General features: G+C 41.0%; 1 protein-coding gene across 1 annotated transcript in view; it reads right to left on the bottom strand.

Moving 5' to 3' along the window:
* The window catches only part of CDYL2 (chromodomain Y like 2), a 77,933-nt gene extending 70,315 nt beyond the window's left edge, over positions 1–7,618 (bottom strand). Inside the window, exon 1 of the mRNA XM_034425415.3 lies at positions 7,213–7,618. Coding sequence (XP_034281306.1) covers positions 7,213–7,236 — 24 coding nt within the window. The 5' untranslated portion in view covers positions 7,237–7,618. The remainder of the gene's footprint in view (positions 1–7,212) is intronic.
* Positions 7,619–12,736: the final 5,118 nt, after the last annotated feature.

The raw sequence follows: 12,736 nt of genomic DNA, 5'->3' as shown, positions 1-12,736 counted from the left end.
ATGTTTCCAGAGAAATTGCCTAGTAAAGGCATTTCAAATACACGATGGAACTATGAACAGGCAAGGAATATATTATCATGGTGGATGTCTAAAAAAGCTGGAAAATTTTAGATTCAAATTCCTACACTGATTCAGAAGATTTTAAAGATGAATATACAATTGAACAGTCTATCGTTTGGGACTGATGGACGGACAGTTGGAAAAACATGGAACGTTATTTTTTTATATGACAACTGCAGTGAAATTATTTTTTGCACCAAGGTAGAAAGAACCAGCAATTCAAAATAGAGGAATGTTTGGTGAAGATGATGGAATTTGTTGAGATGGCCAAACTGACTTTTTTTTAAATCAGAAAAAAGACATGGACTTCGCTTGGTTAGGGTTTCCCAGTCAAAACTATGGTTAAATCTGTCCATATCTTGTGAAATTAAAGAGTTTCATCCTGTCGTTTCAACTCTTCCATTACTCACGAATTCTGGCCAGCAGATACTATTCTGGAGCTGGGACTAGCCATACATATTACAATATATTTTATCCGTTCAAAGAAACTTATAATTGGAAAAGATACAGATTGCTTATATGAACAAAAGTATTCAGTTTTGAACAAGTTTGACAACCATTTGCAGCAACTGCAGAAACAGCTTCTCATATTTTTTTAGAAAAATACACAAAAATAATTTTAGAATACATATTCTTTACTCAACCTATCTATTATTTTATGTATGCATTTTCTGGATTGGTGACTTTGAATATCTTATGGCTCAGGATGTGGTGAATTTTCATTAATTTCATATAGCAAAATAATCTATGGTAATTGTCAGGAGATATTGGTTGGCAGGCACTTTCAAAGAGGAGGTAATGAATGGAGGAAAAAAATAACCCAGGTAGAGCACCAAGTACCCCTCATTGTATAATTCTTGAAGGCAATCATAGTAAAACGTAGTAAAGATATTTCTTTATACACAGCCATAGAATATGATATTATGTTTCTCATAGGGTTTATCCTATTTATGCATTTGAAATCAACATGAGTATCTCAGTATGAAAGGCCTTTTCTTATATATTAAAAGAGGGGTTAAGTAAGAACTCTATAGGGCCACGGTTGCTCAGTGGCTAAGACGCTGAGCTTGTTGATTGAAAGGCTGGCAGTTCAGCGGTTCGAATCCCTAGTGCCGCGTAACAGGGTGAGCTCCCGTGACTTGTCCCAGCTTCTGCCAACTTAGCAGTTCGAAAGCATGTAAAAAAAAAAAGTGCAAGTAGAAAAATAGGGACCACCTTTGGTGGGAAAGTAACAGGGTTCCGTGCGCCTTTGACATTTAGTCATGCCGGCCACATGACCACGGAGACGTCTAGCTCTTCGGCTTTGAAACGGAGACGAGCACTGCCCCCTAGAGCCGGGAACAACTAGCACATATGTGTGAGGGGAACATTTACCTTTACTTAAGAACTCTATAAATTGATGCCCATGTTATGGATTATCTCAGAAGATAATTTTTTAAAAAAGATATTATTAATCAAATTTATATGCCACCTGACTCTCAGTGACTCTGAGAGGTTGTTTTAGCTATAGTTTTAGCTATTGTGATTGCCAGGTGAGAGGGGCAGAAAGAGTTTTTATCTACCTTATGGCTTTCCAACATGCATATTATTATAACTGAAAACAGACATTATGAGGGGAAAAAAACACACACAATCCAAAGTTGAAAATCTATTAATATTCCTAGCTGTTGACTCAGCATTTTGCTGGTCGCATTGGTAGCATTGGCCAAATAAGCTTATCAGTACTGTTCATACACATAAAAATTCCACTCAATGTTCATAGATATGTTCTACGTGGAACATAAATCAACCATCAATCCTCTTCTTTTCTTAAGCACAAGACTAGTTAATATTTCTAAAAAATTAGGATGTTAGTGGTGAGGACACTGTCCTGTCATGCCAACTCTGTAGAAGCAGGCTTTATTGTAGAAATGGGTGAGACATCTATGCTGAAATACCGCCAAATCACAAAATAATATAAACATCTGCAAAATCATTTGCATAAAATGACAACAAGAATCTTTTTTATTTTTATTTTTTTTGGATAAACCAAAGTAAGTTCATTATTCTATGGAATTTCACAGTGCTAAAAATGTATCTTAAATATTCCTTTCATACTGCATATCGCCTCCTTTGGCTTTTTGTAGAAAACTTAAATAATTATCAAAGGAAGTCTATACTTCTTCCATTTCAGGAAAAAAAAACCTACACTTAGAAGAAATATAATTAATTTGATAGAGGTGCTTCCATTTACAGCTGTCTTCCACTAAACATCCAGTTGTGGCTATCATTACAAGGTTACAGGCTCAAATGCCTAACTAATTCAAAACAAGGAATTCAGGCATAGTTGATGATATATACAGGTGGAAGAAGTGATGAAATACGCATTGTTTATTACAGTGAAAACCCTGCTTCTGATGTATTTGCATGTGAAATTGCAACACGCACAAAAGCACGGAGCTTTCATTTTGATGTCACAAATACATACGGTATGTTATTTTGGATTACTGGGTTTAGGAACAAATGAGCATGAGTCAGGAAAAAGTATCTGAAGTTCAATACAATCTTATTAAAAATTGAGTGTTTTCCTTCATTTATATAAAGAACTTTGGCTAAGTTATCATTGCTTTAAAATCTGGGGTTCAAACTTTAATCAACACTGTTTCTCGTGAAAGATGACAAATGCTTATGGCCGGAGTAGTTAGTAATCATTGCACATGACTTTATTATCAATACATATTTCTTTAGTTGTTGGACAAGACTTATGAAACTGCAGTAAGGAATTTCTTGTTGTCATCCAGGGCAGCGTTTCTCAACCTTAGCAACTTTTAAGACAGATGGACTTTAAGAATAAATAAAATACATGATAGGATGATGAAGTGAAAGAAACTGTGGATGAGAAACAAATACATGCAAGGGAATCATTAAAAATGATGAAAAATATGAGGAAGAGAGAAAGATAATACATAAAGCATATAAGAAAAAATTAGCTACAAATAATAATGTCAAGGAAAGCAAGAAAGATAAGGCTAAAAGACAGAGTAAATGCAAATCAATTTTTGTAGTAATGTGTTAATCAGTATTTAATTAGGGGGTAATATGTTTATATATGATTGGGTTTTTTGATGCACCTTTTTAAATGTCTTAATTGTTTTGTGTTTTTTTCTTTTTTTCTGATTTTTTGGAGTTTTGAATTTTAACTTTGTCTTGAATAAAATAAAAACAGAGACAAACATTTTTGCATGAATGTTATAAAAAATGTAAGAGGAGAAAGAGGGGTAAACAAGGAGTCTTCAAGAGAGTGAGTAGAATTAAAAAGAGAAGTGATTACATGATTTGAAACAAAACTAAAATGAGCGAATGCTGGATGGAATATTTTAAAGTTTTCTATATGAATTACACGATGACGAACGAAATGGTAATAATGCTATCACTCAAAGTTCAAGACAAATGATGAAACCAAAAATAAATGCTGTGAGAAATGAAAAGATTGTAAGTATGGATTATGGAGAGATGGTTAGGCAAATAAATGTAATAAATGATAATATAATAACCCGAGAAATGTTCAAAATATGAGTGTTATCTTCTGGAGTGTTTCTGTAACTTTGTTTATTATACTTTTATTCATTAAACATGAAACTCAGTCAACCAAAAATTTAAAAATGTATCACAAATATTATTGACTGGCACTGATGGCTGATACGGGTTGCTGCCAGCATCCTAGGTTATTTGTTTATTATTATTATTATTATATGAGTAATTATTATTACTCATATAATATGTTATATTAATAATTTATTATTGTTGTTTTGTTGTTGTTGTTGTTATTATTGTTATTGTTATTATTGTTGTTGTTGTTATTATTATTATTATTATTATTATTATTATTATTATTATTATTATTATTATTATTATGGTTGTTGTGGTTGTTATATTAGCCAGGATTTTTTAAAATTTATTTTTAAACATTTTATTAGCTTATAAAATAAAATACAAACTACAATACAAATTCTTTTCTGTAACTTGGTTAATGCATTTGGGATTACTGCATTTATTTATTTCTAATTGGAAAGTACACCATTATTGTTCCTCAATACCAAGTGTTACAAGTGTAAACAAAAAGCTACAGGAAAAGAAATGTGTTACTTTTGCCTGAGAAGCTGTTTGGTGGAATTCTGATCCAAGAGGTAGAAAAAATGAGAATGAACAACATTTGGAAACATAATGTAGTTTTATGCTAGTTGAGTGGTGGGCAGGACAGATTTCTGCTTTTTGTGAGGTGACTAAGAGATGGATTTGAGAAAATTTAGTGTACAGGGGCACCTCGGCATTTGACTGCTTCAAAACTCCTCAAATTTACTTGAAGCATTTTGATGTGAAAATGCTCTCCAGCTGTTTCTTTGGTATTCAGGGCCCTGCAAAGGGAAGAGGGAAATGGCCACACAGGGCAGACAGGAAGTCGGCCATGCTGGAAAATTTACTGACAGGAAAAAGGACAGGTAGAAAGTTTTTTTCCTGACCAAAACAAAGCATCGTGTGGTAAGTCACCTGGTTTGTTTGTTTGATTTTAGTATCCATTAGGCCTCCCAGAACCAATTAACACTGAATACTGAGGCATCACTAGTATTTGATATATTTTTTAAAAAGCATATGATAAAGTAAATAGGCTTTTTGAGTTATGGTGATTGGTTGCTGAATAAAATGTAGCAGGTATACAATGTAAATAAACACCTGTGAGGAAAAAATAGAATACTTAATAACTGGTTCAGTGTGGTAAGATAATGATGTGGGACGTCCTCTTGGTTGTTTAATGTATTTATGGATAAACATGAGGAAGGATTGTGTTGACTTGGAGATTTTTATTTATTTATTTTTTTGGTAGGGCCATACATGCGTGTATAATTTTATAGGTAGACGATACCGCGTTGTTGGGTGGGAACCTGAATGATTTGAGGTACAGATCACCTCTGTATAGGAAAAGTGAATTGATGAAGAAAAAAAGCCAAGGAATCAGTGGTTGGACAAAGCTAATGATTTAAAAAATAATGCAGTGGATAAATCAATGTATAGACTTGGTGGAATTAAGAATGGATTGCAATAGAAGAAAGATATGGAGAGTTACAGTAAATATGTTGGTGTAAAGTAAGGTAGTTGTATTTCCTTTTCTTTCTTTTTTTTAATTTTATGCTTTTCATTTCTTTCATTTACTATCTGCTATTCTTTGTGTACTCTGCGTATTGTTGTTTTTTTATTAAAGGATAATGTAAAGGAAATGGATAGAGGCAGGCAGGATGATATTTGATTGAGACCGTGATCTGCTTTACAGGCATGTTTAATATCACTTGTCACCTTTGACACAGATTACTTCTTTAATAAAGAAAAATTATTTGATGGAAAAGTAGTTGTCGCAATCAAATAGGCTATTTATCCCTAGAATTATAAACACATTAGTATTTTCTCATGGGATGAATAGAAAATATGACCTAAACTTCCAACTGGGATTAATCAAAAGTAAAATATTAACAAGTAATTGATCCAATAATTGGCTACAATTAAAAATGTTGCCTGAAAAATTGAATGAATGAACATTATAGGGAGATAACAAGGGAAAAGGTTTTAGAACATTCTTCTCCCAGTAAGTCCCTCTTTCATTGTGGAAAGTGTGGAGAAGACTATTCCAAATGATAGGATAACAGAGTTGGAAGGGACCTTGTAGATCATCTAGTCCAACACACCCCCCCCCCCGCCCAAGCAGGAGACCCTGCACCATTTCTGAAGATGGCAGTCCAGTCTCTTCTGGACTGCCATCTGCCCATCTGTCCACCAAAGCTTCCAGTGGATGAAGCTCCCACAACTTCTGATACTATAGTATTTAACATAATTACATGTTATGGAACATCTGTTGCCTCTTCTCTGAAGAGGTGAGATAAACTAGGCCATAAGATGAGCTAGAAGGTCAAATGTGAGGGTACTTCAAGAGAAAAACGTGGCCACAACTGTGCCCTGGACGTGGCACCAGACATAATTGGCAGGACATTTTGGTTGTGAATGTATCTACGGCACATGAGGTGGCAACCACAGTGAGATCCAAGGCTGATCCAAAAGAAAGAACCACAGATCAAGGTTGAAGAACCCCAACAAGCTCAGAGAGAGAGATTCAAGGACCCCACAGCTCAATCCTGAGCAACAAATATTCTTTGCAAGTGGTAGACACGGCAAAGGAAGATTCTACCAAGACTTGACTCCACACACAACTGACATAATCGAGCCATAAATAAGGTAGCACACCTTTCATCAGATTGGACAGAGGACAATTGCTGTCTTTGGCACTTCTCTTACGCCTGGAAACCCATTGAGATAAGTCCAGGCTAGCCTTCAGCACCAGAGAGTCAATCAATTTGGTGGTCTTCTGCCACCCAAAGGCCATCCAACAACCCCAGAAGCCTTCCTTTCTGAGACCCCACAACCACTACTGGCCAACCTGGGACAACACCCCTCACCCCTCCTTCCAACCCGAAGCCCCCCAGGGGAGGGGGAAAAAAAACAACCCCCAACATCCAGCATGCATCTGTACCCCTGTAGCTCCTCCCACCCGGACAACCCCTCCCACTCCCCTTGCCTTACAAGCAGCCCCTTCCCCGCCAGGCTCGGCAGACACCTTCCCCCCCCCTCCCCAAACCCTCCATTCCCAGAAGAGGAAGAGGAAGAGGAGAAGCAGAGTTTGTGGCGCCGGCCAAGACTTCGCTGCTTCTTCCCCTTCGGCCACTTTACCTGGACTTTTCCGCCCCCCCCTCTTCCCCAGGGGAAAGCGCCCGTCCGTCCGGGGGTAGTCCAAGCTCTCCCCCACCCAAGACCCCCTGTCTCCCCCCCCAACCACCACCCCAGGCCCCCCGATGGGAGTCAGCAGAGGGAGGGGAGGGCTCCATCGCTCCCTTCCCTCCGGCTCAAGCCGCGGTGGCGGCGGCGCCTGGCTCTGCCTTTCGCCTCCCCAGCCCCGCGCCGCTTCCTCCGGCAACTCCGACGAAGCCGCCCCGGGTCCCCTTAGCCTTAGCAGCAGCAGCAGCAGCCGCCTCGGCCGGGGCGATCTCTCCTTAACCCGCCCTGCCTCCCTTCCCCTTCCCTCCCGTCGCCGGCTGGCTGCCCTCGAGAGAAGCCCGGCCAAGCTCCGCGTACCTCGTAAAGGTCCCCCGAAGCCATGCTGGGCTGGGGGTGGGGGGGTGAGTGGGTGGGTGGTTGGGTGGGCAGCGCCGCTCTCCTCGCCGCGGCTGGCTCTCTGCGTGGGCTGGGGTGCGTGGGGGGTGTTTTTCCCCCCCACTCGCTCGCCGACCCGAGCGGGGAAAAAAGAATAATATATCTATTTAAAAAAAAAAAAAAAAACCACACACACACACACACACAAAAACCACCCGACAACAACTGTGCCGCCGTGCAGAATGACAGGCTTTGGGGCTCCTGTGCGCAGAATCGGAGGCGAAGGCAGAGGGCGAGAGGCGGCAGGCAAGGCTGGCAAGGCTGGCGTAACCGGGAGCAGCGGCGGCGGGGAAGCAGAGAGCAGCGCTCCGGCGGCGCCGTGTGTGTGTATGTGTGTGTGTGCCAAAGAGCCAGGGAGGGTTGAAGGCGCGCCCCCGCGCGCGTGGCTGCGCGCGGGTGAGACTCTGCCTTCAGGAACCTCCCCCCCCCCCCAACTCACCCACCCACTCACCCCCGGTCCAGGCGACACAGAGCGGGTTGGGTGGGGGCGACGGGATTAAAAAAGAAGACAGGCGGGTTCTCCCCCGCAGCCCTCGACGCCGCTATCCGGACCCCCCTCCTGGGCAAAGTCCCCCCCCCCGTCCACTCCTCCCATCCATCCCGCACCTGGGGCCACTTCGGATACTGGATCCTGGGGAGCCTGACTTGCTCCCCACGGAGCTGAGTTAAAGGGTGGGGTGGTTGGTTGGGTTTGTTCATTGGCTTGGGTGGGTAGGGTGGGGATGGAGAAGGGGGGTGTTGAAAGTCTGCACCCCCCCCCACCCCCAAGCCTAACCTGGGCTTGCTTGCTGAAAGAAACCACTCAGGACCTGCGAGGAAGAAGAGGAAGAGGAGGAGAAAAAGTGTCCTGCCGTCTTGGGGTGGGCTTCCCAGAGAGGAGCCACATGTAGGCATCCACACTCAACCTCCGGTGCCACCGGGGTGGGGTGGGTGGGTGAAAGCTTGGCTTTTTTCAGATACGAGGGAGGTCCTCTCCATTCTTCCTTCCAAGATCTTCTCTGATGGGGTAGAAGATCTGCAGGAGATGAAGGTGGGGACGATTCCTGCAGTTCCAGAAGGTTGTGGATTATCCAGGGCCCAGGTGGTATCTCCTAGGCTTCGATCTGCAGGTTTCACCAGGGAAATGAAACAGAGGCTGAGTCTGCTTGAAGCATCTTGAATCGACAGAAATGTTGTAGGCCAGGAGCAACCTGTTGGATGGTCTCACTTAGGCCGGTCTCAATGAGTGTAGGAGTAACTCTTCCAAAGTAATAAGCCCTACCTGATGTGGCCTGGAGTCACAGACCAGAATGTACATCTAAGTCAGAGTCCCAACTTCCCCTGAGGGAATTCTTGAGTTGAAGTCCGCCCATTTTAAAGTTGTTAAGGTTGAGAAATACTGTTCTAGCCATGCTTGAGGACAGAAAGAGGAACCACAGTTTCTCCGGTAAATTGCTAGAAAGCTCTCAAACGTTCAGCCAGATTCTACTTTAAGCCAATTTTTCTGCTTCTGGAATACCTTCCAGGTGACATCTCTTCAGATTTTTGGACAGTGCTTTCTTATCCTCACTCCCTTTGAAGAATGAACATGCTTGGCTCCCTCATAGCTTCTAACCGTTTCTAACCTGGTGTCAACCCTGACTGATGATTTCTGGAACCAGCTGCAATTTCTCTCAAGCATTCTAAGGACAGTTTGATCTTGGAACTTTGTTTCCAGACAAAATGTATGCCTCAGCCTTCGGCTAAAACTTTTTCACATCTGGGACATAGATATCCCCACCTGTGACCAAATTTGGAATACTGCATCTAGATCTGGTCACCACGATACAAAAAAAAAAAAAGATGTTGAGAGTACAGAGAAGAGCAATAAGATGTTAAGAAGAGGTATAGAAATGAAACTGTATAATGGATGATTGAGAGAACTAGATATGTCTAATCTAATAAAGAAAAAGACCTGAGGTGCTATGATAGCTGTCTTCTAGTACTTAAGGAGTGGTCACAGAGAAGAGAGGGTCAACCTATTCTCCAGGGCAGAAGAAGAAATGACAGATGGAAGATCTTTAGAAGACAGCCAACCTAGAATTAAGGAGAAATCTCCTGACAGAAGAATTAATCAGTGATGACTTGCCTCCAGAAGTTGTGGGTGCTAGAAGTTCTCAAAAAGAGACTGGACAGCCATTTGTCCAGAATAGTTTAGGATCTCCTGCTTGAGTAGAGAGTTGAACTAGAAGACCTCCAAGATCCCTTCCAATCCTATTATTCTATGTTCTATGCTGGTCTTTGCTTCCTGAAACTCAACTACTTCGTTCACACTTACACTCAGACATGTACTCTGCCAAGACCCTGAAATGTTTCACTAATTCAAAAGAAAAGCACATTTTCATCTGCTCCTTGATGATTTTGTGCATCATAAATCCAACCAATAGAAATGATCCAAACGCCGAGAAGAGAATGCCTTCAAACCATGTAGTAAATAAATGTGAGTAGCAATCCCTGGCTTAGTAATTCAAGGCATGGCGATGGCCAAAAGATTGTTGCCATTCCTGCAGTGAAATTCCTTCAAATTTCATTAAAAAAAAAGTTGATTCCATCTGGATTACAGTAAAAAATATTCTGGAATCCTTCCCACCTTACTGCTGAAGCAAAGAATGTAAAAACAACATCAGGCAACTACTTTGCCTGGAAAAGATGAGATCTTCTAAAGTTCCAGTGGGTTTTTCTTCTTCAGTTTTTTTGGATCCCATCAATACAACTGGGACTGAATTTATTAATATTTCTATTATTAGTATGGTAGTAGCATTTGAACTACAGATTCCTAGGTATGTACCAAAGACAAATTCCTTGTGTGCCCAATCACACTTGGCCAATAAAGAATTCTATTCTATTCTATTTAGTGTAAAACAGGGTTTTCATATACGATATACTCTTCTCGCCTCATAACCAAGAATATGCAAAAGCACCCTATAGCACTCACCAGAATTTCTCTGAAAAGCTCTTCCCTTTCAAAATTTGAATATTCAAAAACAAAATCTATTTCTAGCGCTGATGGTGTTACCAAGTTGGATAATGACATGCCTGCAAGAAAACAACCAATTTCGGAGAGCACCAAATACCCCACAGTCCTCCTCCTCCTCCCCCCACTCTTCTTCCTCCCCCCTCCTCCAGAGGTGGTATTCAGCCAGTTTGGGCCTGTTCACCCGAACCGGTAGCAGAAATCATGGGTGGGCCCGCCAGTAGCAGAAATCATGGGTGGGCCTGCCCCGCCCCACCCCGCCCCGCCCCGGTTCTATATAATGCTATTTAGGCAAGTTTTTGAGGCTGGGAGCATGCGCAGAAGACTGGATGCATGTGTGGAAGGCGAACTGGGTACGCGCACGTACAAAGCAAGCGAACCTGGCACATGCACGCACAAAACGAGCGTGTGTGTACGGGGTGAACCAGTAGTAAAATAATCCAAAACCCACCACTGCCTTCCTCCTTATCCCATTCCTTTCTAGCACTGATGATGTTATCTAGTTGGATAATGATATGCCTGCAAGAAAACAACCAAGCTCAGGGAGCACCAAGGACCCCACAAAAATTCTTGTATTAAACTGACATAGTAAGTAAAATATATAGGATTTTTTTTTCTGTACCACACTCATTATATTGAGGTTAAAACACGCAACCAAAATTAACACGTCTTCCCCTGCCTTCTTTTGTCTTCCATCAATAAGTAGCAAACTAAGCAGATTGAAAACTTGAGGCTGATTTTTCAAGTGCCAATTTATTTATTTTTTTATTTTAAATTTATTGGGTGTGCATGCTGCTAAACCCAGGAGACTCACCACGGCTTACAAAGACAGACATTGGTGGTAGTAGCATTCGTCTATTTTATTATTATTAAATCAATTTATACTGTTGCCCAATTGATAAGCAACTCAGGGAAGGGTACACAAAGAAAAACAAAGCATAACAAAGAAACATTAAAAACAAACAAATATACTCAAAAGAAAAACAAGCATAAGAAAACTTTTAAAAGATATAAACATGAAAACAAACATGTTAGAGTATGAATATTCAAAGACTGGAATAGATCAGCCAATGGGGAACGAATGGAGACATGGTAACAAGGTCAGCCAATGAATAGGCATGGTAACAGGCTCAGCCAATGAAGGATGTTTAGAAACAGAAACTTAAACTAGAAGTCTGGGCGTGGCTTAGCAAACTGAGTCTGTGCAGAAGCTTAACTCCCTTGTATAGAGGATGCTGTCTTTATATTAAGCTCTGTGCTCAGCTCTGAAATGAAACAAGCCTGGGCTTGTCTGCTCTGCTGAAATGAAACTAACTGTTCTCTCCTGCCTTTTGTTTTGCTTGTAACTGCTACTATATTGAAGAAGAATCTATATTGGTATTATACATTTATCTTCATGTATTACTATGTATATAAAGAAGTTAATGAATCCTGCTGCATCAGTCTGCCTGTGTGTGCTTTCTGGATTTAATTTCTGCAACAAAGTCTGACGAAACATAGAGAGTCGGTTTGATCTAGTGGTTAAGGTATTAGGCTAGAAACCAGAAGATGATGAGTTCTAGGAGAGCCTTAGACCTGAAAGCCAGATGGACGACCTTGGACTGGTGCCTCTCTTTCAGTCCAACCTACCTCATAGTGTTGATGTTGTAGAGAAAATAGGAGGAGGAAGGAGTATTAGGTATGTTCACTGCCCTGAGTGACTTATAAAAATAATAAAGGCGAGATATAAATAAATATTTAAATAATCGAATATTGCACCCAAGTCAAATTCATCCAACCAAAATCAATCGGGATGGATAAAACCTCTTGCATCAGTGTCTGAGGAATAAGCTTAGGTGTTAAGTGTTTTGAAAGTCAGGTAAGATACAGGATCATCAATCTCGGGAAAACTGCTAACCACAGGGCAGGCCTGGCATCAAAGAAAACATCTTCTGAGTCCCATCAGATGACATTGCTTAATTGATGGGACCTAAAACATGTCCATCCCATCTGATCTTATGAGACAGGCAACAGTAATTGGAGGCAGGCAATCTGTAAATTATCTGGGCCTGCATCAGGAAACACTTAGAATAATAGTCCACAACCAGCATCTTGAATTTCATGGCAAAGAGGAAGTAGATTGCTAGAACATAAGACACAGAATAATAGAGTTGGAAGGGACCTCAGAGGGCTTCTAGTCCAACACCCTGCTCGAGCAGGAGATCCTATACCATTTAGGATAAATGGTTGTCTAATCTCTCTTTGAAACCTCCAGTGATGGAGCAGCCACAACTTCTGAAGGCAACTTCTGTCCCATTGGTTGATTGTTAGGAAATTATAATTCTCACTGCTAGAAATCATAGACTTCTTTTGCTGCTGCAACCAACTGGGCAGGGCTTTCTTCTCGGACACTCTTAAGAGCCCAACCTTGTGAAAAAAAGGTACAAGACCAATTGTCCTATAAGTGGTGGTTTA

This window comes from Pantherophis guttatus, chromosome 11 (assembly GCF_059756535.1).
Source record: "Pantherophis guttatus breed Tessera chromosome 11, ASM5975653v1, whole genome shotgun sequence".
Lineage (NCBI taxonomy): Eukaryota > Metazoa > Chordata > Lepidosauria > Squamata > Colubridae > Pantherophis > Pantherophis guttatus.
This window is presented reverse-complemented; position numbering and strand designations above follow the sequence as displayed.